The sequence below is a fragment of the Anomaloglossus baeobatrachus genome, chromosome 3 (assembly GCF_048569485.1).
Source record: "Anomaloglossus baeobatrachus isolate aAnoBae1 chromosome 3, aAnoBae1.hap1, whole genome shotgun sequence".
Classification (NCBI taxonomy): domain Eukaryota; kingdom Metazoa; phylum Chordata; class Amphibia; order Anura; family Aromobatidae; genus Anomaloglossus; species Anomaloglossus baeobatrachus.
Window position 1 is genome coordinate 173,812,280 of NC_134355.1, and position 26,840 is coordinate 173,839,119.

At 48.9% G+C, this 26,840-nt stretch overlaps 1 protein-coding gene across 1 annotated transcript in view; it reads right to left on the reverse strand.

The window, feature by feature from the left end:
- ANAPC1 (anaphase promoting complex subunit 1) overlaps positions 1–26,840 on the reverse strand; it is a 348,684-nt gene that overhangs the window by 239,307 nt on the left and 82,537 nt on the right. The window contains exons 13-14 of the mRNA XM_075339585.1: positions 21,330–21,470; positions 6,854–6,994 (exon numbers count right to left, since the gene is read on the reverse strand). Coding sequence (XP_075195700.1) covers positions 6,854–6,994; positions 21,330–21,470 — 282 coding nt within the window. The remainder of the gene's footprint in view (positions 1–6,853; positions 6,995–21,329; positions 21,471–26,840) is intronic.

A 26,840-nucleotide genomic window follows, 5' to 3' on the forward strand; every position in this document is an offset into this window, starting at 1 on the left:
GTGAGTTTTCTCTGTGGAATTTCCCCATAGGCTTGCGTTAGATGCGAAAAATCCATAGATAGACTGTTAGTAAACTTTTTAGTGAGTTTACGCAGCGTAAATGCATCAAAAAGGCTTGTAATCTGCACCCAGGGCTGTGGAGTCGGTAAGCCAAACCTGCGACTCCGACTCCTCGATTTCCCTTGCACCGACTCCAACTCCGACTCAGACTCCATGACTCCAACTTCCACATATATTGCTTATTTGTTGTAAGAAATAGAATTGCCTCTATCAGATCCTCCTTCATAGAAGACCTCAAAACTGACCTAATAATTTTAAGGCTAGAGAACAACCTCTCTACACTAACTTGGGTTGGAGGCAAAGCCGTAACCACATGGGCAACATCTTTAACAATTTCCGGGTATAAAGGAATTGTCTCATGCACAGTCCGTTTTGATGAACAGTTGAAGTTTTCTATTTCTTTGAGAACAAGTGAAAAATTTTGCTGAAATCTGGTCAATCTGCTACTATAGGAGACGGAGTAAAATCTTTCTCCTTGCGGCAACACTTTGCTGCTCCATGTCATCCAAATACTTGTCAAACTTAAACTCCTCATTTGATGAGGATGAAGATATGGCAGCAGTACTACTGTCAGGACCCAAGTCCTCTTGCTCTTGGCAGTCCTGTAGGCCACTCATCCTAACTGCTACCTCAGTCACAGCTTCTTTTCCTTTAGTAAGCTGTTGATCATCAAGCAGTATATGATAACTTGGGTCCACAAACAGCTGCCAGAAGAATGTTAATTTTCCAATAGCTGTGTCTCTCTCCATTTCATTAAAGCAGAAATGCCACCTGTGATTAAACCTCCTCTTTGGGACAGGCAAAATAGCAAGTTCTTCCACTCCCTAATGAAAATGCCAGGAGTTAAATTCTCAGCTTGTAATTTTTTAGTCACGGTAAATGGGTGATTAAGCAATTCCTTCAATTCAGCAACCTGTGTCCATTGATCTTCATTTAGGGTTACCTGAGGGTTCGCCGTAAGAAACGGTTTTAGTTCAAGCAATCGCTCAATCATCAAATAAGTGTTGCCCCACCGAGTGGCTTGATCGACAATTGCCCCTTTCCCAGCACGTCTCTTCAAGATGGAATCAATTTTAGGGGTTCTGGCGGCAATAACCAATTTCCTCACTTTTCCAATCAGATTTCCAGCATGTCCCTCTTGCAGACTCTCTCTTATTGCCAGCTGCAGCGTGTGCACAACACAGCGCATGTGAAAAATATGAAAGTGTTTTGAAGCAGCTTCAACAAGATCATCTAATTCTAAAGTATCATTTTGCTGTTCTTCTGTTATATCTGTTTGTTCCTCAGTTACATGAACAGCACTGTGGCTCCATCTCCAACATACTGAATCCTAAATTTTCTTCTAGCTGTTGTTCATTCATCAGTTTAACTGTACTTATGTTTGAAGCATTGTCCGTTATAATGCTTTTGCTATTGAAAGCATTATTTGTGAGCTCAAAAACCTTTCAGGTGATGCGGTTTTTTAAAAAGCTGATCTGCTTTTGTAGCTGAAAAATGTATCCTCAAAAAACGCAGCAAAAACGCTGTGTGTGAATGCAGCCTTAGATCAGGAATAGAACAGCCATTTAAAGGACATTTCTTAACTTTCCCAAATTTTTATGAAGAAATATTCAGCACATTCTGCACTGAACTACTGTACCCAATTATACTGTACCCAATTTATTATATATTTTAGGAGTCGGTCCACTTTATACCGACTCCACGACACGGTTTCAAAAACAAAGCAGCTTTATTTAAAGCATGACACACCAACATAGACAAAACACGCAGTGTCAAAAACGCATACAAAAACGCAAGTAAACTAAGGTGCAAAAATTATGCAGCGTCAAAAACTCAACCAACACATAGTTGGAGTGTATCCTAACCCCTTCCTGACAGGGCAAATCTTAATTTTTGTGATTTGGTTTTTATATCATCCTTTTCCAAGAGCAATAACTTTATTTTTCTTGATGACAAAGCCATATAAAAACATGTTTTTATGTAGCATCAGTTGCAGATGTGAATAACAACATTCTCTTTTCCACATAAGGTGTAAAAAAAAAAAAAAAACAACAAGAAAAAAGTAAGCTAAAATGATAAGAAAAATCTATAAAATAAATAAAATAGAAATTCTGAAATGTTTTGTTTTTCCTTTTTACACCATCCATTGTGTGGGTAAAGTGATATATATGTCACACACTATTTTGCTCTAAACGGGATAGCAGTATCAGACTCTGTTCACACTGCAGAGTCTGACACTCCATATTATACCTGCTTTGGTGCTTCTGAGTTATGCCGGTGTCACACTTGCGATTGCCGCGCGAGTTTCGCGGTGCATCACCCGTTACGGACTCCCACTCTCCTCACGTAGCGGGTCGGTTGCATGCATCTCTATGCAGCTGAGACGCTCATGTGAGGAGAGTGTGAGTCCGTGACGGGTGATGCACTGTGAAACTCGCGCGAGATACACGCGAGGCAATCGCCAGTGGGACACCGGCCTTATAGAGACAGACTAGGGCGTCGACCAACTGTGTTCACATAAGTGATCGGGCTTAGAGGAGTTAATTGCTGCTAGCCTGCTGGTTACCTCTTGGATAACATGTTGTGGGAGACCTATCACAGTCACTCTCCGCTTTTTAAAGATGGAGGTGCCTGGCTTCCCATGCTTATATAGCTTTAGCTACACCGTCTATGTGCTGCTGGTGATTATAGTGCTTAGTGCATGGAGTTCCCTTGTCATCTCATTGTTTCCCCCCTTGCTCTTACTTTCCTCCTGATCACTTGTTGTCTAAGACTTCTGTGTGAGCCAGCTGTGTGATAGAGCTGTTATCCCCTGTCTGTGGGTTCTACCACTCCTGTCCCAGGCCTCCCCTGGAGTAAGGGACAGGGGGTATTAGATAAGGGCTGACCAGGAGCAGGAAAAGTTAGGTGGCCCAGACACTGTCACCATTAAAAAAAATTTATGGAATCAGGGAGAGTTAGGGCCCCTTTACCCTTAGGGCCAGTTTAGTAGCCCTGGTCCCCAATCATCCCATCATACCTCATGATAATATAGTAACACGATTCTCCAGATCAAGTAAAAAAGCATTTGCCAGCAAAAATCGTGCAAAAAGAACCTTTAATGGAAATCCATAGTGTCACACCAATTATAAGACTACACCTAGGCAATGATTATTGGGGGGTGGACAGGCAATGGAAAAATCAAATGCTTGTTTTTAATTTTTTCATGGCATTTACTATATGGGTTAGGTAATTTCATATTTTAAAACGGTCAGACTTTTACAGATATGATATACATTTTTTATTTTTACCCCTTAATGACCCCTAACGTACTAGATACGTCATGGATCGTGTGCCGGTAAGCCCCGCCCCCTGCCGCCGGCAGGCGGCGGCGAGACGCGCACATATCAGCTGTTATCAACAGCTGATATGTGTGCCTGCTAGCCGCGGGTGGAATCGCTTCCACCCGCGGCCATTAACCCCTTACATTTCGCTGCCAAAGTCTTGGCAGCGATATGTATATGGGCGCCGCCATGACAGTGACATACCCCGCCCCCACCGGATGTCACATGACATGATCACGTGACTTTCGGCGGTTGCCATGGTAGCACAGGGTCATGTGATGACGCCTGTAGCTAACATGAGTAACTTCCTCTCAATGCCGGAATACAGCCGGCATTGAAAGTGAAGCAGCAAATCTGCAGTTCTCAGCTCTGTAGCTGAGATCTGCAGATAGTGCAGAGCGATCGGATTGCTGATCGCAATAGCCCCCTAGGGGGACTAGTAAAATAAAAAAAAAAGTAAAAAAAAAAAGTTTTAAAAAATTAAAAAAAAAATAAAAAAACCTAAAAGTTCAAATCACCCCCCTTTCACTCCATTGAAAATTAAAGGGTTAAAAAAATAAAAAATACACACATATTTGGTATCGCCACGTTCAGAAATGCCCGATCTATCAAAATATAAAATCAATGAATCTGATCAGTAAACGGCGTAGCGGCAAAAAAATTCCAAACGCCAAAATTACGTTTTTTGGTCGCCGCAAATTTGGCGCAAAATGCAATAACAGGCGATCAAAACGTAGCATCTGCGCAAAAATGGTACCGTTAAGAACGTCAGGTCGAGACGCAAAAAATAAGCCATCACTGAGCCTCAGATCCTGAAAAATGAGAACGCTACGGGTTTTGGAAAATGGCGCAAAACGTGCGCCACGTTTTTTGGACAAGCTTGTGAATTTTTTTTAACCCCTTAGATACAAGTAAACCTATACATGTTTGGTGTCTACAAACTCGCACCGACCTGAGGCATCACATAGATACCTCAGTTTTACCATATAGTGAACACGGTGAATAAAATATCCCAAAAACTATTGTACGATCACACTTTTTTTTGCAATTTTTCCGCACTTGGAATTTTTTTGCCGTTTTCCAGTACACTATATGGTAAAACTTATGGTTTCATTTAAAAGTACAACTCGTCCCGCAAAAAACAAGCCCTCATATGGCAAGATTGATGGAAAAATAAAAAAGTTACGCCTCTCGGAAGAAGGGGAGCAAAAAACAAAAACGGAAAGTGCCCGGGGGCTGAAGGGGTTAATGTTCAGATTGGAAAAGGGAGGGTAGGTGATTAGAAATTTTAGGTTTTTGTTTTTCTTAGAGCACTCTTTCCACCCACAAGGGGACTGGAAACTATGCTTACACAATATACTGCAAACCTTTAGTACGTTAGAGGACAATGTTGGCTGTATAACACAGCCAGCAACGCAGTGAAAAAAGTGGATCAAGATCCAAAGCTTGCTAAAAACTAGTGTATTAAACTCTCACCGTACTTTATAGTCTATATTGGGAAGAGGTTACACAGTCTTTAGAGTGGTATATAGGTTTTTGCTGTACATAAGAAGCTCACAAATTAGGAAATAAAAGTTTAAGGTTGGAAACACACCTATGCGTGTAAAATCGGTCCGAGTTACCTGAAAAAAACTCGGCCGATTTTAGTTCACGTTAGGTCAGTGTGCAATGCAAGTGCGATGCTTTTTTTTTTAAATGTTTCCAAAGTAGCAGAGCGTGTGTAATGCATGTGTGTTCCGTGTGTGATCCTTTTTTTTCTCAGCAGCTGTTATCTGCCATTCAGCTCTGCTACATGGGCGCTAACAGCAGCCACAGACAGCGATGTAGCAGAGCTGAATAGCCGCTGACAGCGGACACAGACAGAGCCGCACGATCAGAATGAAGTCGGATGAACGTCACCCGACTTCATTGTCATCCCGCGGCTCTGTCTGTGTGGCATGGCCTGATTTTCGGTCACCGGTGAAGATCTCACCAGTGACTGCAAATCCCCTGAGTGACCGCAGTGAGCCGTGCTATCAGCAGTGCCGTCACTGAGGTTACCCGCGGCCACAGCAGAAGTCCTCCCGCTGAGAGCAGTGGCCGCGGGTAACCTGAGTGATGTCATCGCTGATAGCTTGACTCACTTCAGTCGCTGCAGGGAGCTCACATAGAGCGGTCGTGGTCTGTGACCGCTCTCTGTTAGCTTCCGATGTAGCAGAGCTGACAGCATCGAGGGACCTCTGTGGATTACGTCGGACATGGAAGGGTATTTGGGGACTTGAATAAAGTGGTGAAAGAGGTTGTTTTTTTTTGTTATTTATTTCAAATAAAGAATTTTTTGGTGTATGTCTTCATTTACTTTATCTTACAGGTTAATCATGGAAGGTATCTCGGGGAGACGCCTGCCATGATTAATGTAGGACTTAGTGGCAGCTATGGGCTGCCATTAACTCCTTATTACCTCGATTGCCAATGCACCAGGGCAATTCGGGATGATCGGGTACAGTCCCGGGACTGTCGCATCTCATGGATGCGGCTATTCCGGCCGACTGCTGGCTGATATTGTTAGGGTGGGGGGCTCCCCATAACGTGGGGCTCCCCATCCTTAGAATACCAGCCTGCAGCCGTGTGGCTTTACCCTGGCTGGTATTAAAATTGGGGGGACCACACACCGTTTTTTTTTATTATTTATTTTTTTAACTGCATGATATAGACCCGCCCACCGGCAGCTGTGATTGGTTGCAGTGAGACAGCTGTCACTCATCGTGGGGGCGTGTCTGACTGCAACCAATCATAGGCGCCGGTGGGTGGGGAAAGCAGGGAATACGAGATTGAATAACGAGCGGCCGGCTTTTTCAAAAGTGGAGAAGCCACCGGAGCAGTGTGACCGTCGTGCAGCGCCACGCCGGTGATCGGGGATCGGTGAGTATGAGAGAGGGGGTAAGGAATAGACCGACATGGACAGAGAGAGAGAGAGAGAGAGACCGACAGAGAGAGAGACTGACGGACAGAGAGAGAATAGAGACCGAGAGGGAGAGACCGACCGACATTAATCTCATGTTTCTCAAAACACTGGAAATGAGTGAGGTCTCACAATTGTGAGACCTCCCTCATTTCCAGTGTTTTGAGAAACATGCGATTAATGTATTTAGAAAAACGAATGTCACTAGGATGGTGTGAGTGCCGCTCCGTGTGACATGCATTTTTTTCACGCTCCCATAGAGTTGCATTGGAGAGACTGTGCGAGAAACTCTCCAAAAAGCAGTCCGATTTGGACTGAGAAAAAAAATCGCAGATGAGAGCTGAATCATTGAATAACATGTGTCCGAGTGCAATGCGAGAATTTCTCGCATTGCACTACTGTGAGAAACTCGCAAGTGAGAAGCCGGCCTAACGGATATTTTCTGCATCAGCGGTTCAGAAATATAATGATTCAATGTCCGACAAACATCTGTGCATACTATATCCATTAAAAGTGTCAGATTACCCACCAGGGTTACCCTGTTATGAACAGGATCTCGGACAGAATGTATATAAATTCCAAATTGATGGAAAGTGCAGTCATCAATATAATTAGACTCATGGATTCTGGAGGAATCCCGAACTTCGGGTACTGGAGAAATCATTTCTGTCTGAAATAGAAGAAAAGAAAAACTGAAAATGAGATATATTAGTATTCCACTTATTACATAAGATAAAAGAAAACAAATAGTGAAATGTATTAGCAAAAATACATTAAAGGGGTTGCCTACATTAAAGGGGTTGCCTGGTAACCATCTCATGATCTATCCTTAAGATAAATCATCAATTGGTTGGTGCTCGACGTCCAGCACGCTCAATGCTCTGGATGTTTTATTTGCCCTGTGTAGCAATCCAATATGTAGAGGCAGCTGTAGGGTGCAGCAGAACAGTTACTTTTCTCATGAATAGGAGCGGTCCTGCAGCAGCTGCTACACATTGAATGGAGCTGCACAGAGAAACACCATTCAACTTTTACATCCAGCCAAAGCAGCTGATCATTGACGATGCTGGTTCTCTCATTGATCTAACATTCATGGATAAGTTATAAAAATGTTGGGACCAAACACCCACTTAATTTGTGTGTGGGGTAGACAGATGTGTGTTCAAACAATCTTCATTTTAGTGCTTTAGTGCCATAAAAATATGGCTTATTCAAATGTCAGATTTTTTTATGTCCTTTCCAAACAAAAATAAAATACACCTATTAAATTTTGCTATTAAAGAAATCAACATTAACATTTCCTTTGCTATTTTTTACTGGAATTTAGCCAATTTTTCTGCATAAATAAAAGTGCACCTCAATAAATTAGAATATCATCAAAAAGTTAATTTATTTCAGTAATTCAATACAAAAAGGGAAACACATATTATATGGAGACAATACACAGAGTGATCTATTTCAAGTGTTTATTTCTGTTAATGGTGATGATTATGGCTTACAGCCAATGAGAACCCAAAAGTCATTATCTCAGAAAATTAGAATATTATATAAGACCAACTGAAAGAAGGGAATTTTGTTTACTTACCGTAAATTCCTTTTCTTCTAGCTCCTATTGGGAGACCCAGACAATTGGGTGTATAGCTTCTGCCTCCGGAGGCCACACAAAGTATTACACTCAAAAGTGTAACCCCTCCCCTCTGCCTATACACCCCCCCGTGCATCACGGGCTCCTCAGTTTTGGTGCAAAAGCAGGAAGGAGGAAACTTATAAATTTGTTTAAGGTAAATTCAATCCGAAGGATGTTCGGAGAACTGAAAACCATGAAACAATTGAACATGAACAACATGTGTACACAAAAGAACAACTAGCCCGAAGGAAAACAGGGGCGGGTGCTGGGTCTCCCAATAGGAGCTAGAAGAAAAGGAATTTACGGTAAGTAAACAAAATTCCCTTCTTCTTTGTCGCTCCATTGGGAGACCCAGACAATTGGGACGTCCAAAAGCAGTCCCTGGGTGGGTAAAAGATTACCTCGATAACAAGAGCCGACACGACTCCCTCTTACAGGTGGGCCACCGCCGCCTGAAGGACTTGCCTACCTAGACTGGCATCTGCCGAAGCATAGGCATGCACTTGATAGTGCTTTGTGAAAGTGTGCATACTAGACCACGTAGCTGCCTGACACACTTGTAGAGCCGTTGCCTGGTGCCGCAATGCCCAGGACGCACCCACGGCTCTGGTAGAATGGGCTTTCAGCCCCGAAGGAATCGGAAGCCCCGAAGAACGGTAAGCTTCAAGAATCGGTTCCTTGATCCACCGAGCCAAGGTTGACCTGGAAGCTTGCGAACCCTTACGCTGACCAGCCACAAGGACAAAAAGCGCATCTGAACGGCGCAGGGGCGCTGTGCGAGACACGTAGAAACGGAGTGCTCTCACTAGATCTAATGAGTGCAAATCCTTTTCAAAGCGGTGAATTGGATTAGGGCAAAATGAAGGTAAGGTGATATCCTGATTGAGATGAAAAGGCGATACCACCTTAGGGAGAAATTCCGGAACAGGACGGAGAACCACCTTATCCTGGTGAAAAAACAGGAAGGGGGCTTTGCATGACAGTGCTGCAAGCTCCGACACTCTACGGAGTGAAGTAACTGCTACTAGAAATGCCACTTTCTGCGAAAGACGTGATAAGGAGACATCCCGCAGCGGCTCAAAAGGCGGTTTCTGAAGAGCCGTTAGCACCCTGTTAAGGTCCCAGGGTTCAAGCGGGCGCTTGTAAGGTGGGACTATGTGGCAAACTCCCTGCAGGAACGTGCGGACCTGCGGAAGCCTGGCCAGGCGCTTTTGAAAGAATATTGAGAGTGCCGAAACTTGCCCCTTGAGAGAACTAAGTGACAACCCCTTATCCATTCCGGATTGAAGGAAGGAAAGAAAAGTGGGTAAGGCAAAAGGCCAGGGAGTAAAACCCTTATCAGAACACCAGGACAAGAAAATCCGCCAAGTCCTGTGATAGATCTTGGCGGACGTCGGTTTCCTGGCCTGTCTCATAGTGGCAATGACATCCTGAGACAACCCTGAAGACGCTAGGAGCCAGGACTCAATGGCCACACAGTCAGGTTGAGGGCCGCAGAATTCAGATGGAAAAACGGCCCTTGCGACAGCAAGTCTGGGCGGTCTGGCAGCGCCCACGGCTGACCCACCGTGAGATGCCACAGATCCGGGTACCATGACCGCCTCGGCCAGTCTGGGGCGACGAGAATGGCGCGACGGCAGTCGGACCTGATCTTGCGTAGTACTCTGGGCAGCATTGCCAGAGGAGGAAATACATAAGGCAGTCGAAACTGCGACCAATCCTGGACTAATGCGTCCGCCGCCAGAGCTCTGTGATCTTGAGATCGTGCCATGAAGGCCGGGACCTTGTTGTTGTGCCGTGACGCCATGAGATCGACGTCCGGCGTTCTCCAGCGGCGACAGATCTCTCGAAACACTTCTGGGTGCAGGGACCATTCCCCCGCATCCATGCCCTGACGACTGAGAAAATCTGCTTCCCAGTTTTCTACGCCCGGTATGTGAACTGCGGAGATGGTGGATGCTGTGGCTTCCACCCACTGCAGAATTCGCTGGACTTCTTGGAAGGCTTGATGACTCCGCGTGCCGCCTTGGTGGTTGATGTATGCGACGGCAGTGGCGTTGTCCGACTGGATACGGATCTGCCTGCCCTCCAGCAACTGCTGGAAAGCCAATGGTGCCAGATACACTGCCCTTATCTCCAGGACATTGATCTGAAGGGAAGACTCTATCGGAGTCCAGGTTCCCTGAGCTCTGTGATGGAGGAATACCGCTCCCCACCCTGACAGGCTCGCGTCCGTGGTGACCACAGCCCAGGCTGGGGGCAGGAAGGATTTTCCCTGTGATAGAGAAGTGGGAAGAAGCCACCACTGAAGTGACGTCTTTGTTGCAATGGAAAGAGAGACGTTCCTGTCGAGAGAGTTCGACCTCCTGTCCCATTTGTGGAGAATGTCCCACTGGAGCGGACGCAGATGGAATTGCGCGAAGGGCACTGCTTCCATCGCTGCCACCATCTTCCCCAGGAAGTGCATGAGGCGTCTCAAGGGGTGTGACTGAGTCCGAATCAGAGATTGCACCCCTGCCTGCAGTGACAGCTGTTTGTCTAGTGGTAGCTTGACTACCGCTGACTGTGTATGAAACTCCATCCCTAGATAGGTCAGAGATTGGGTCGGTGTCAACTTGGATTTTGGGAAGTTGATGAGCCACCCGAACTGCTGGAGGGTCTCCAGAGCGACGGTAAGGCTGTGTTGACACGCCGCCCGAGACGGTGCCCTGACTAGGAGATCGTCTAAGTAGGGAATCACCGAGTGTCCCTGAGAATGCAGGACCGCCACAACGGATGCCATGACTTTGGTGAAAACCCGTGGGGCTGTCGCCAGGCCGAAGGGCAATGCCACGAACTGAAGGTGTTCGTCCCCGATGGCGAAACGCAAAAAGCGTTGATGTTCTGGTGCGATCGGCACATGGAGATAAGCATCCTTGATGTCGATCGATGCAAGGAAGTCTCCTTGTGACATCGAGGCGATGACCGAGCGGAGAGATTCCATCCGGAATCGTCTGGTGCTCACGTGTTTGTTGAGCAATTTGAGGTCCAGAACGGGACGGAATGATCCGTCTTTCTTTGGCACCACGAATAAGTTGGAGTAAAAACCGCGACCCTGTTCCTGAGTGGGAACGGGGGTCACGACTCCTTCTTTTTTCAGAGCGTCCACTGCTTGAAAAAGTGCGTCTGCTCGCGCGGGGGGCGGGGATGTTCTGAAAAAACGAGTCGGAGGACGAGAGCTGAACTCTATCCTGTAACCGTGAGACAGGATGTCTCTCACCCATCGGTCTTGAACATGTGGCCACCAGGGGTCGCGAAAGCGGGAGAGCCTGCCACCGACCGAGGATGCGGTTCGGGGATGCCGTGAGTCATGAGGAGGCCGCCTTGGAGGCGGTGCCTCCGGCGGCCTTTTGGGGGCATGACTTAGACCGCCACGCATAGGAGTTTCTCTGGCCTTTGTCCTGTCTATTGGACGAAGAGGACTGTGGCTTGGCGGAGGGACGAAAGGACCGAAACCTCGATTGTATTTTTCGTTGCTGAGGTCTCTTAGGTTTGGACTGGGGTAAGGAGGAGTCCTTTCCCTTGGATTCCGTAATAATCTCATCCAATCGTTCGCCAAACAATCTCTCGCCAGAAAACGGCAAACCGGTTAAGAACCTCTTGGAAGCCGAGTCTGCCTTCCATTCGCGCAGCCACATGGCCCTGCGGACTGCAACAGAATTAGCGGATGCCACCGCTGTACGGCTAGCAGAGTCTAGGACTGCGTTCATGGCGTAGGAAGAAAACGCCGACGCCTGAGAGGTTAAAGATGCAACCTGCGGGGCAGACGTACGTGTGACCGCATTAATCTCAGCCAGACAAGCTGAGATAGCTTGGAGTGCCCACACGGCTGCAAAAGCCGGGGCAAAAGACGCTCCCGTGGCCTCATAGATGGATTTCACCAGGAGTTCTACCTGCCTGTCAGTGGCATCTTTTAGTGATGAGCCATCTGCAACCGAAACCACAGATCTAGCCGCCAATCTGGAGACTGGGGGATCCACCTTAGGACATTGAGCCCAACCCTTAACTACGTCAGCGGGGAAGGGGTAACGTGTGTCAGTAAGGCGCTTAGTAAAGCGCTTGTCCGGAACCGCTCTGGGCTTCTGGACAGCATCCCTGAAGTTAGAGTGATCAAAAAATGCACTCCGTGTACGTTTGGGAAACCGAAACTGGTGTTTCTCCTGCTGAGAGGCCGACTCCTCTATAGGAGGAGGCGGGGGAGATAGATCCAACACCTGATTGATGGACGAGATAAGATCATTTACTAAGGCGTCCCCTTCAGGTGTATCAAGATTGAGAGTAACATCAGGGTCCGAGCCCTGAGCTGCAACCTCCGCCTCGTCCTCCAGAGAGTCCTCAAGCTGGGAACCCGAGCAGCGTGAAGAAGTCGGGGAAGATTCCAAGCGAGCCCGCTTAGCTGGTCTGGGACTGTGGTCCGTGGAGGAGTCCTCCACGTGAGACCTAGGGTCCACCCCGGCCGGGGTGTACCGAGAGGGACCTGGAGGCGCCTATCTAACAGGGTCTGGGGCCTGTGTAAGGACCGGTCTGGACTGCAGGGCTTCTAGCAACTTGGCAGACCATTTGTCCATAGACTGAGCCATGGATTGTGAGAGTGACTCTGAGAGCTTTTCAGCAAAAACTGCAAACTCTGTCGCTGCCACCTGGACAGTGGAAGCAGGGGGGTCTGCCTGAGCCGAGGGGCCCACTAGTGACCGAGGCTCCGGCTGAGCAAGCGTAACAGGGGCCGAGCATTGCTCACAGTGAGGGTAGGTGGAACCCGCAGGTAACATGGCCCTACAAGTTGTACATGTCGCAAAAAAACCCTGTGCTTTAGTGCCCTTGCTCCTTGTGGCCGACATGCTGTTGTGTCCTAGGAGCGTGATCACTGAGGGTATATAGAAAAAAGGGTATACCCCGGCCGAACAGAAATAAGTATAAATATACGTATCTATACCGGCACCCAAGGGGACCAACACCGAGTGACCGGTGCGGCTTACCGACCGCTAAAAAGCGGGGTGTGTGTGCTCCAGATTCCCTGCCTTGGTCTCCCAGAGCTGCAGAGCTGTTCTGTGTGATTCTCCACCGGCAGAATGTCCTAAAGATGGCTGCCGGAGCTCTCAGGGGAGGAGTGAAGCCATGGGCGGCGTTAGGAAAAGTGCGGGAATCTGGGGTCCCCACAGTGATCAGTGAGGGGGGAGGGAGCATACAGGATGCCCCGGCCCTCACATCCGACGTCAGGTCGGCTATCCCGCCCCTATCTCTGATAGACAGGCCTGGGGGCGGGAGTTTTTCCACTAGGCCGCGATGAAGCCGGGGACTAAATTTAATACCGCGGCCGACAAGCAGGCGCGGTCGGCGCGGTAGTCCCCGGTCTTCACTATTCAGCAGTCAGATGCGGCGTCTGGAAACCAGGCGCTCCATACACCGTCCCCATAGGGACACAGAGTACCTCGTGGATGCAGGGCCCTGTCCCTGAAGATAGATAAGCTCCTGTCCAGCAGATTCCCTCAGGGGCTGCGGAGGGAGCACGGTCCCAGAACCTGGATGACCGCTTCGGATCCCACTTCTACCAGAGCCCTCAGGGATGGAGAAGGAAACACGGCATGAGGCTCCGGTCGTCGTACCCGCAATGGGTACCTCAACCTTAACAGCACCGCCGACTTAGTGGGGTGAGAAGGGAGCATGCCGGGGGCCCCGTGGGGGCCCTCTTTTCTTCCAACCGATACAATCAGCAGCTGCTGCTGACTAAAATGGAGATGTGTGAGTGGATATGTGCCTCCTTCCACACAAAGCATAAAACCGAGGAGCCCGTGATGCACGGGGGGGTGTATAGGCAGAGGGGAGGTGTTACACTTTTGAGTGTAATACTTTGTGTGGCCTCCGGAGGCAGAAGCTATACACCCAATTGTCTGGGTCTCCCAATGGAGCGACAAAGAAGAAGGGAATTTTGTTTACTTACCGTAAATTCCTTTTCTTCTAGCTCCAATTGGGAGACCCAGACAATTGGGGTGTATAGCTACTGCCTCCGGAGGACACACAAAGTATTACACTTAAAAGTGTAAAGCCCCTCCCCTCTGCTATACACCCTCCCGTGCATCACGGGCTCCTCAGTTTTGGTGCAAAAGCAGGAAGGAGGAAACTTATAAATTGGTCTAAGGTAAATTCAATCCGAAGGATGTTCGGAGAACTGAAACCATAACCAAGAACAATTCAATCTGAACAACATGTGTACACAAAGAAAACAACAGCCCGAAGGGCACAGGGGCGGGTGCTGGGTCTCCCAATTGGAGCTAGAAGAAAAGGAATTTACGGTAAGTAAACAAAATTCCCTTCTTCTTTGTCGCTCCATTGGGAGACCCAGACAATTGGGATGTCCAAAAGCAGTCCCTGGGTGGGTAAAAGAATACCTCGATAAAAGAGCCGTAAAACGGCTCCTTCCTACAGGTGGACCACCGCCGCCTGAAAGACCCGACTGCCTCAGCTGGCATCTGCCGAAGCGTAGGTATGCACTAGATAGTGCTTCGTGAAAGTGTGCAGACTCGACCAGGTAGTCGCCTGACACACCTGCCGAGCCGTAGCCTGGTGCAGCAATGCCCAGGACGCACCCATGGCTCTGGCGGAATGGGCCTCCAGCCTGAAGGGACCGGAAGCCCAGCAGAACGGTAGGCTTCAAGAATTGGTTCCTTGATCCACTGAGCCAAGTTGACTTGAAAGCCTGCGACCCTTTACGCTGGCCAGCGACAAGGACAAAGAGCGCATCCGAGCGGCGCAGGGGCGCCGTACGAGAAATGTAGAGTCTGAGTGCTCTCACCAGACCTAACAAGAGCAAATCCTTTTCACATCGGTGAACTGGATGAGGACACAACGAGGGTAAGGAGATGTCCTGATTGAGATGAAAAGGGAATACCACCTTATGGAGGAATTCCGGAACCAGACGCGGAACCACCTTGTCATGGTGAAACACCAGGAAAGGAGCTTTGCATGATAACGCTGCCAACTCAGACACTCTCCGAAGTGAGGTGACTGCTACTAGAAAAACCACTTTCTGCGAAAGACATGTGAGCGAAATATCCCTCACGACAAACCCTTGTCCAATCCGGATTGAAGAAGGACAGAAAAGTGGGCAAGGCAAATGGCCAGGGAGAAAAACCCCTGAGCAGAGCACCACGACAGGAATATTTTCCACGTCCTGTGGTTGATCTTGGCGGACGTTGTTTTCCTAGCCTGTCTCATAGTGGCAATGATCTCTTGAGATAATCCTGAAGACGCTAGGATCCAGGACTCAATGGCCACACAGTCAGGTTGAGGGCCGCAGAATTCAGATAGAAAAAACGGCCCTTGAGACAGCAAATCTGGTCGGTCTGGCAGTGCCCACGGTTGGCCGACCGTGAGATGCCACAGATCCGGGAGCCACGACCTCCTCGGCCAGTCTGGAGCGACGAGGAGGCGCGGCGGCAGTCGGCCCTGATCTTGCGTAACACTCTGGGCAACAGTGCCAGAGGAGGAAACACATAAGGAAGCCGAAACTGCGACCAATCCTGAACTAAGGCGTCTGCCGCCAATTGCTATGTGATCTTGAGATCGAGCCATGAATGTTGGGACCTTGTTGTTGTGCCGTGACGCCATTAGGTCGACGTCCGGCATCCCCCAGCGGCAACAGATCTCCTGAAACACGTCCGGGTGAAGGGACCATTCCCCTGCGTCCATGCCCTGGCGACTGAGAAAATCTGCTTCCCAGTTTTCTACGCCCGGGATGTGAACTGCGGATATGGTGGATGCTGTGGTTTCCACCCACTGCAGAATCCGCCGGACTTCCTGGAAGGCTTGCCGACTGCGTGTCCCACCTTGGTGGTTGATGTAAGCCACCGCTGTGGAGTTGTCCGACTGAATTCGGATCTGCTTGCCTTCCAGCCACTGCTGGAACGCTTTTAGGGCAAGATACACTGCCCTGATCTCCAGAACATTGATCTGAAGTGAGGACTCTTGCTGAGTCCACGTACCCTGAGCCCTGTGGTGGAGAAAAACTGCTCCCCACCCTGACAGACTCGCGTCCGTCGTGACCACCGCCCAGGATGGGGGTAGGAAGGATTTTCCTTTCGATAATGAGGTGGGAAGAAGCCACCCCCGAAGGGAAGCTTTGGTTGCCTGAGAGAGGGAGACGTCCCTGTCTAGGGACGTCGGCATCCTGTCCCACTTGCGTAGGATGTCCTATTGAAGTGGACGCAGGTGAAACTGCGCGAAAGGGCTGCTTCCATTGCTGCCACCATCTTCCCCAGGAAGTGCATGAGGCGCCTCAAGGGGTGCGACCGACCTTGAAGGAGAGATTGCACCCCTGTCAGTAGTGAACGCTGTTTGTCCAGCGGAAGATTAACTATCGCTGGAAGAGTATGAAACTCCATGCCAAGATATGTCAGCGATTGGACCGGTGTCAGATTTGACTTTGGAAAATTGATGATCCACCCGAAACTCTGGAGAATCTCTAGATTAACGTTGAGGCTGTGTTGGCATGCCTCTTGAGAGGGTGCCTTGACCAGCAGATCGTCTAAGTAAGGTATCACTGAGTGACCCTGAGAGTGGAGGACCGCAACTACTGTAGCCATGACCTTGGTGAAAACTCTTGGGGCTGTCGCCAGGCCGAACGGCAGTGCCGCGAACTGAAGGTGTTCGTCTTTTATGGCGAAGCGCAAGAAGCGCTGATGCTCTGGAGCAAATGGTACGTGGCGATAAGCATCCTTGATATCTATCGATGCTAGGAAATCTCCTTGGGACATTGAGGCGATGACGGAGCGGAGGGAGTCCATCCGGAACCGCCTGGTCCTTACGTGTTTGTTGAGCAGTTTTAGGTCCAAAACAGGACGGAAGGACCCGTCCTTCTTTGGAACCACAAACAGGTTGGAGTAGAAACCGTGACCCTGTTGCTGAAGAGGAACCGGGACCACCACTCCTTCTGCTTTCAGAATGCCCACCGCCTGCAGAAGAGCCTCGGCTCGCTCGGGAGGCGGAGATGTTCTGAAGAATCGAGTCGGAGGACGAGAGCTGAACTCTATCCTGTAACCGTGAGACAAAATGTCTCTCACCCAACGGTCTTTTACTTGTGGCAGCCAGGTGTCGCAAAAGCGGGAGAGCCTGCCACCGACCGAGGATGCGGTGTGAGGAGGCCGTAAGTCATGAGGAAGCCGCCTTAGTAGCGGCACCTCCGGCGGTCTTTTTAGGGCGTGATTTAGACCGCCATGCGTCGGAGTTCCTCTGATCCTTCTGAGGCCTTTTGGACGAGGAGAATTGGGACCTGCCCGTACCCCGAAAGGACCGAAACCTCGACTGTCTCCTCCTCTGTTGGGGTGTTTTTGGTTTGGCCTGGGGAAAGGATGTTTCCTTTCCCTTGGATTGTTTGAGGATTTCATCCAATCTCTCACCAAACAAGCGGTCGCCAGAAAATGGCAAACCAGTTAAGCACTTTTTGGAAGCCGAATCTGCCTTCCATTCCCGTAGCCACAAGGCCCTGCGTATTGCCACCGAATTGTCGGCTGCAACCGCCGTACGGCTCGCAGAGTCCAGGACAGCATTAATAGCGTAGGACGCAAATGCCGATGTTTGAGAGGTTATGGACGCCACCTGCGGCGCAGACGTACGTGTGAGTGCGTCAATTTGCGCCTGACCAGCTGAGATAGCTTGGAGTGCCCATACGGCTGCGAATGCCGGAGCAAAGGACGCGCCGATAGCTTCATAGATGGATCTCATTAGGAGTTCTATCTGTCTGTCCGTGGCATTTTTGAGCGTGGAACCGTCAGCCACTGTTATAAGACGTTTAGAGCCACGTCCGGACAGAGTCCTGGATTGCGACCTCCGCCCCATCCTCTAGAGGGTCCTCAACCCTTGAAGAAGTCAGGGAAGATTCCAAGCAAGGCTGCTTAGCCGGACTGGGACTGCGGTTCGTTCCGGAGTACCCCACGTCATAACTAGAGGCCACCCCAGGAACACGCTTCGTCGCAGACCGACAGAGGCCTGGGGCGATCTCGCAGTGCCCGGGACCTGTGTAAGGGACCGGTCTGGACTGCAAACTCCTAGTCTCTTAGCCGACCACTTGTCCATAGCCTGAGACATGGATAGGGAAAATGACCCAGAGAGTTTCTTAGCAAGCTGTAACTCTGTCCCTGCCGCTTGGACCGGGAACGCCGGCGAAGCTGTTATCTGTGCAGTGCCTGTAATATAGGCGCACAAGAGGTTAAAATAAGCCAGTGCTTTGGCACCCTTACTCTTTAAGAGCAGACAACAGCCTGTCGTCCGCAGAGTAATCAGTGAGGGTATACAGCCAAAAACAATAATGCTGCCGAACAGTGAAATCATATAGATAGACACATATATATATTGCGGCACCCAGGGGGTGACAACACCCTAGGAAGACCACCTTTGAAAAACTGCCCAGTGCTCAGTGAGGGGGAAGGAGGATAGCAACGTATGCTCCAACCCTCCCTACGTTATGATGCAGGTGTCTGCAGGAATCCGGTGGTCTATAGGGATCAGTGTGGGGGGGCGGAGGACAGCGAGGTGTGCTCCAGCCCTCACTGTCGGCAACCCACCGACCCTCCCGCCCCTCTCCCTGACTGGCAGGCTCAGGGGCGGGAGTGTTAACCCACTAGGCCGCAAAAGCCGGGGATTCAAGTAAAACCGCGGCCGGCAAACATGCATGGTCGGCGCGGTAGTCCCGGACAAAGAATGCCCACCGCAATCGCAGCTTCGTCTGAGGCCAAGGTGCTTCAGGCACCGTGCCAACGGGGACACAGAGTACCTGTAGCTGCAGGGTGTCCCTGACGATACTCCGTCTCCGGCAGGGGCTGCGGATGTGGCTTGTAGCCCTCAGATTCTCTGACCCGGATCTCCCTCAGCTGCAGCCAGAAGGTGTTGAAAAAACATGGCTGACGGCGTTCTCTGAGGAGGAGGGAGGCATGGGCGTGTTCACACAAAAGTGCGGAAATCTGGTGCCTCAGCGTGGGTAGTGAGGGGGGCGGAGGACAGCTCAATGTACTACAGCCCTCACTGTCGGCGTCACACCGACCGTCCCGCCCTTTTTCCTGACTGGCAGGTCTGAGGGCGGGAGAATCCCATACTAGGCCGCAAAAAGCCGGGGATTAAAGTTGAAAACGCGGCCGACCGGCAGTGCACGGTCGGCGCGGTAGTCCCGGACCCACACGCACGCCGCAGTCGCTGCAGCGTCTGTGCCCAAGGTGCTTTATGCGCCGTCCCAACGGGGACACAGAGCACCTGGAATATGCGTTACTAGGCAGAAGCCGGAGGACTAGAGTGTAAGCGCAGCCGGCCACAAGCGCGGTCCCGGCGCACTAACACGCCCAGCAGTGCTGCAGCGTATACGACACAAGCGCGCCATGCGCCGTCCCCAAGGGGATACAGAGTACCTCGCAGTAGCAGGGCCATGTCCCTGACGATACTCAGCTCCTGTCCAGCAGATTCCCAGGGGCTGCGGAGGGAGCACGGTCCCAGTGTCTAGAGACCGATTATGGATCCCACTTCACCCAGAGCCCTGCAGGGATGGGGAAGGAAAAACAGCATGTGGGCTCCAGCCTCCGTACCCGCAATGGGTACCTCAACCTTAACAACACCCGACCAGAGTGGGGTGAGAAGGGAGCATGCTGGGGGCCCTATATGGGCCCACTTTTCTTCCATCCGAAATAGTCAGCAGCTGCTGCTGACTAAGTTGTGGAGCTATGCTTGCATGTGTGCCTCCTTCGCACAAAGCTTAAAAACTGAGGAGCCCGTGATGCACGGGAGGGTGTATAGCAGAGGGGAGGGGCTTTACACTTTTAAGTGTAATACTTTGTGTGTCCTCCGGAGGCAGTAGCTATACACCCCAATTGTCTGGGTCTCCCAATGGAGCGACAAAGAAAAATTATTTTAAACTCAGAAATGTTGTCGCCTCCTGAAAAGTCTGTACAGTAAATACCTCAATACTTGGTCGGGGCACCTTTTGCATGAATTACTGCATCAATGCGGCGTGGCATGGAGGTGATCAGCCTGTGGCACTGCTGAGGTGTAATGGAAGCCCAGGTTGCCTTCAGCTCGTCTGCATTGTTGGGTCTGGTGTCTCTCATCTTCCTCTTGACAATACCCCATAGATTCTCTATGGGGTTTAGGTCAGGTGAGTTTGCTGGCCAATCAAGCACAGTGATACTGTGGTTATTAAACCAGGTATTGGTACTATTTGCAGTGTGAACAGGTGCCAAGTCCTGCTGGAAAATGAAATTTCCATCTCCAAAAAGCTTTTCAGCAGAAGGAAGCATGAAGTGCTCTAAAATTTCCTGGTAGACGCCTGTGCTGACTTTGGTCTTGATAAAACATAGTGGACCTACACCAGCAGATGACATGGCTCCCCAAACCATCATTCATTGTGGAAATTTCACACTAGACCTCAAGCAGCTTGGATTGTGGCCTCTCCACTCTTCCTCCAGACTCTGGGTCCTTGATTTCCAAAAGAAATGCAGAATTTACTTTCATGTGAAAACAACACCTTGGACCATTGAGCAACAGTCCAGATCTTTTTCTCCTTGGCCCAGGTAAGACGCTTCTGGCGTTGTCTATTGGTCATGAGTGGCTTGACACAAGGAATGTGACAGTTGTAGCCCATGTCCTGGATACGTCTGTGTGTGGTGGCTCTTGAAGCACTGACTCTAGCAGTGTCCACTCCTTGTGAATCTACCCCAGATTTTTGAATGGCCCTTTATTAACAATCCTATACAGGCTGTGGTTATCCCAGTTGCTTGTGTACCCTTCCTACCACACCTTTTCCTTCCACTCAACTTTCCATTAATATGCTTGGATACAGCACTCTATGAACAGCCAGATTCTTTAGCAATGACCTTTTGTGGCTTACCCTCCTTGTGGAGTGTGTCAATGGCTGCTTTTTGGACATCTGTCAAGTCAGCAGTCTTCCCCATAATTGTGTGGCCTACTGAACCAGACAACGGGACTTTTTTTTAAACACTTAGGAAGCCATTGCAGGTGTTTTGTTGTAATTATTCTAATTTTCTGAGATAATTAATTTTGGGTTTTCATTGGCTGTAAGTCATAATTATAAACATTAACAGAAATAAACACTTGAAATAGATCACTCTATGTAACGACTCTATATAATGTTTCCCTTTTTGTATTGAATTACTGAAATATATTAACTTTTTGATTATATTCTAGTTCATAGAGATGCACTTGTATATTACACACACGAATATACTCACAAACAAAAAGTAATGCAAGTTTACACAGATCTACAAAGCCTGTAGTAGCAGCACTGCTTATGCAAACAGTGATGTAAGATAATACAGAGGTAATAATACAGATGGAATACTCTTACCACTTCTTCCATTGGGATCAAATGCTTGCTCAGTGGTTTTGTAGGGGTGCTGATGCTGTCTAGAGGAGTACTTGGGCGTGGCATCGGATTGGACATGCTGAGAGATGGGGCAGGCAGTCCTTGAATGAAAATCTTTCCTACCTTTGGCATAAAGAATAAATTATGTTTCTATAGATATATTGGCTTCACTGATAAACAGAAAAACACAAAATTCGGTATCAGAGAGAAAAAGTAAGATACTCCATTCTGGCCATGGTGCTGTGCAATAAAGCTTAAGATTAAAGGGTTATTGCCATCCTCAAGATCCTTTCCCAATATGGAGTAGGTGTAAGAATAATAATTATAATAATTTAAAAAAATACCTCCAATTAGAAATGTAGTATAGTTTTCCTTATATTGCCATGTCTCCTACCTCATTAGCATGGCATTGCAGCTTAGGGTTCCATGGTTACGATCACGAGAAACTAACTCACTGTATGAATGGATATAACCATGGATACCTAAGCTAAAATATCCTGCCTTCACATAAGGTAAGAGACATGGCTATATCAGGAGAGCTATACTACATTTCCAATTGGAGGTATTTGATAATATTGTTATTATTTCACCTACTACATATTGGGATAGGACCTAGGAGATAGGAGTACTGCTTTACACATGTTTCATGGGACAGCCGTATGAGCACAACATTGGTAACAAGCACACATCAAACTCCGGATGCGACAATAAAGAATTTTCAAAGAAATAGTGTCACTTTCTGTGGTAATAACTCTGAAATGCTCCACAAATCCCAGTGCTTCTGAGGGTATATTCAGGAGGGCTCCACCTCGAAAAGTGCTGCAAGAGTGCACCATAAAACAAAACACTGGGTAGCGACTTGAAAACAATATTTCTCTGCACAGGCTCGTCTCATGTCACTTTTTTCAACCTGTTCATGGTTCAAAGACCAGGAAGCTAAATATAAATATATATATTATATATATATACATACATACATATACACATATAGATATATTACATAAACAGTCATATGAAAAAGTTTGGGCACCCCTATTAATGTTAACCTTTTTTCTTTATAACAATTTGGGTTTTTGCAACAGCTATTTCAGTTTCATATATCTAATAACTGATGGACTGAGTAATATTTCTGGATTGAAATGAGGTTTATTGTACTAACAGAAAATGTGCAATGCGCATTTAAACAAAATTTGACCGGTGCAAAAGTATGGGCACCTCAACATAAAAGTGACATTAATATTTTGTAGATCCTCCTTTTGCAAAGATCACAGCCTCTAGTCGCTTTCTGTAGCTTTTAATGAGTTCCTGGATCCTGGATGAAGGTGTATTTGACCATTCCTGTTTACAAAACAATTCCAGTTCAGTTAAGTTTGATGGTCGCCGAGCATGGACAGCCCGCTTCAAATCATCCCACAGATTTTCAATGATATTCAGGTCTGGGGACTGGGATGGCCATTCCAGAACATTGCAATTGTTCCTCTGCATGAATGCCTGAGTAGATTTGGAGCGGTGTTTAGGATCATTGTCTTGCTGAAATATCCATCCCCTGCGTAACTTCAACTTCGTCAATGATTCTTGCACATTATTGTCAAGAATCTGCTGATACTGAGTTGAATCCATGCAACCCTCAACTTTAACAAGATTCCCGGTGCCGGCATTGGCCACACAGCCCCAAAGCATGATGGAACCTCCACCAAATTTTTTTTTTTAAACTCGTTTTATTGAAGGTTAAGTATGGTATTACATCAGAAATCAAATCAGCAATTTGTACAGTCAGGATATGGGTAAACAATGGTTAATATCTAGAATGATAATACATCAATAATCAAGTGAAAGTCCTGTACTCTTAGGATGTCATTGAAACAGTAAATACTTCAGCTTTGTTTGCTCAAAGGTTATATCGAACATAAAGAAGCCATAATGACAAGGCATATGCAAATTTGGTGTCGGGGACCGCGGTACCCTGCTGATACGTAACCTTACGATCTATGGATTTCCCCTTCCATAGCACTGGAATGATGACAAATTATTACTACGATAGCAGTGTCTGTAGGTTATTAGCCAGGGAACCGGGTGAGCCCCCAAGTCAATGGCGAACCCAACCATCTGCCCCATATCTTATCAAATTTATTTAAAGAACCTCTCGTCTTAAATACAAATTGTTCTAGCGGGATTATAGCATTTACAAGTGCAATCCAAGAGGCCCTAGATGGGGATGAGTACTCATCCAATCTATATATATAATTGCCTTATTCTGTCTGTCTGTCTGTCTTGCTCCAAAATTGTGTCCTTACGGTGACAAACAGCGGATTGGCCGCTGGGCTCGCCATAGCCCCGCCCCCCGCACGGATTGGCCTCTCGCCTTGCCTCCGCCCCCTCGCACGGATTGGCCTCTCGCCCCGGCCCCCTGCACGCATTAGCAACTCGGCCACGCCCCGCCCCCCTCACGCATTGCACGCTCGCTCTGGCCCCGCCCCCCGCACGCATTCCCCGAACTGACTCCCAGGTGACTGCTGTACCCCCGGGAGCCCACATCAGTGTACGCCGATGTACGCTGGTGTGGGCTCCCATGCGAGCGGGGGCGGGGTACGCTGGTAACCATGTAATATTGTAGCATGGTTACCAGCGTACACCAGCTCCCAGGTGAGCGCATCAAGGTCCTGCAGCGGCGGAACACACACGCACACACATAACAGACACACACACACACACGCATCAGATCACACTCACTCTCACACACACATCAGATCGCATCCACACACTCACAACATCCCGTGATATCGCTTGCTTCTCGGCGGCGATCCTGTGCGTGCAGTGATCTTCCAGGACCTGCCGGAGGATCACATGGCCGGAAGCATGTGGTATCTCCGGATGTTGTGATTGTGTGAGCGCTGTGCCATATCGTCAGTGTGTGTGTGCGTGTATGCGATCGGATGTGTGTGAGTGTGTTCTGATGTGTGAGTGTGTGTGTGTGTATGCGATCGGATGTGTGTGAGTGTGTTCTGATGTGTGAGTGTGTGTGTGTGTGTGAGTGTATGCGATCGGATCTGTGAGTGTCGGCAGAGGAGCACGGCGTGCAACACAGCTGCTGGGACCGCACCACCGGTGGGCACAGGGAGAAGTGGGGTGTGAGTGTATGCGATCTGATGTGTGACTGTGGAGCACAATGGGGAGTGCGCAGCATGGGGGATGGAGCACAATGGGGAGTGCGCAGCATGGGGGATAGAGCACGATGGGGAGTGCGCAGCATGGAGCACGATGGGGAGTGCGCAGCATGGGGGATGGAGCACGATGGGGAGTGCGCAGCATGGGGGATGGAGCACGATGAGGAGTGCGCAGCATGGGGGATGGAGCACGATGGGGAGTGCGCAGCATGGGGGATGGAGCACGATGGGGAGTGCGCAGCATGGGGGATGGAGCACGATGGGGAGTGCGCAGCATGGGGGATGGAGCACGATGGGGGGTGCGCAGCATGGGGGATGGAGCACGATGGGGGGTGCGCAGCATGGGGGATGGAGCACGATGGGGGATGGAGCACGATGGGGGGTGCGCAGCATGGGGGATGGAGCACGATGGGGGGTGGGCAGCATGGGGGATGGAGCACGATGGGGGGTGCACACCTCCCCCCAAAACACACACACACACTGCCACACACGCACTGCACAACACACCACACACACACTGGGAACCACAAACACTGCCCTACACAGACACACACACAGACAACGCCGCACACACAAATATACGCACATACCGCACAACACACACATTGCACAAAACATACCTCCCCCAAAACACACAGACACACCCCACACCCACACAAACCGCGCAACACACACACACAACGCTACAGACACACAGCGCTCTACAAACAACGCAACACACAAACAACACCGCTCTCACCCCCCACCACACCCAGACAACACCCAGAACATGTACAGCGCCCTACACAAACACTTGGTAACTACACACAACAACATATTATATATATATATATATATAACAAAAATCATACATTAACTACACAATACGTAAATTCTAGAATACCCGATGCGTAGAATCGGGCCACTTTTTCTAGTTTAGTATAATGCCCTTCCGGGCCAAAAATAGGACCTTTTTTAATAATAGGTTCTCATCTTGGGACCAAGAGTGTACATCTACCACACCAAATAGGCACAGAATCGGGCTCATAGGAACCGATTTTTCTAGTATGGAGGAAAGAGCCGCTATAACCTCACCCCAATAAGAGTGAATGATCCGGCATTCCCATATCATGTGCCAGAAATCTGCGCCATCTCTCCCACACCTCGGACAACCCTCCCCCACCGACTTTATCTTTTTTAGTCTCTGGGGAGTGATATAACTCTGGTGCATTATGTATAATTGGATTAGTCTGTTGTTAATTGCAGGAGAGACCAAAGTGTGGGATTCGACAATGTCGTCCCAAATACCATCATCTATTTCAGGAATCCTCTCTCTCCATTTATCCTGGACAGAAAGAGGGTTATTCATGGCTTTGGCCCGAATGAGAGAGGAGTATAGTTTGGAGATAAGACCGCCAGGGCCTTGTGATCTAATAATTCCAATGATTGGAAAGGAAGAGAATGTAACCCCACGACCAGAGAACTGAGCCCGAAAGGCGTGCCTGATCTGGAGGTACTGAAACCCATGGGATTCCGGCAATTCGAATTCCGCTCGCAGCTGCGCAAAAGGGCGGAGTTCACCATCACGGACAATTGAGCTCAGGGAAACTATTCCGCGATTCCTCCATTCACCAAAGCCCGGCAACCCACAAAAGTGCGGAAGGTCCAGGTTACCCCATAAGGGGGTCTCAATCGGAACATCATGGAATCCGAATATGGCTTTGGCCTCTTTCCAAATCCTGGTCCCCAGTTTGTGTATCGAGAGGATACGACCCTCAGGGGCTCTTTTGTAGTCTGTCAATAGGGGCCATAGGAGATCCACACTCGTGAACTCTGCCAAAAATCCCTCCAGAGAACCAGTCACCCCAGGTAGTGTCCATTGACCCAGATATTTCAGTTGTCCGGCCAGGTAGTATATATAAAGATCCGGAAGGGCCATACCCCCCAGGTCTTTGGGCCTCTGTAATTTGGCCAATTGGACTTTTGATCTGGAAGCGCCCCAGACAAAGGTAATCATTAAAGAATCCAAATTCCGAAAGAAGGAGCGGGGAATCTGCACAAATACATGCTGGGTAATGTAGAGACACTTTGGTTGTACTATCATTTTGAGAAGATTAAATCCTTCCCGCCACTGAAAGCGGGAGCTGGCTCCATCTATTAAATTTCTCCCCGAGGTGTGACAAAAGAGGGGTGATATTTCTTGCTATCATCTCCGAAGGGCTTTTCGCCAGTATAATCCCCAGGTATTTAAAGTGATCCACCACAGGAATCCTACATATGTAAGTGTTCGCCGTTTCCTCTCTGTCCCGCGACAAAAAGAGGAGGTACGACTTTGACCAGTTTATTGCCA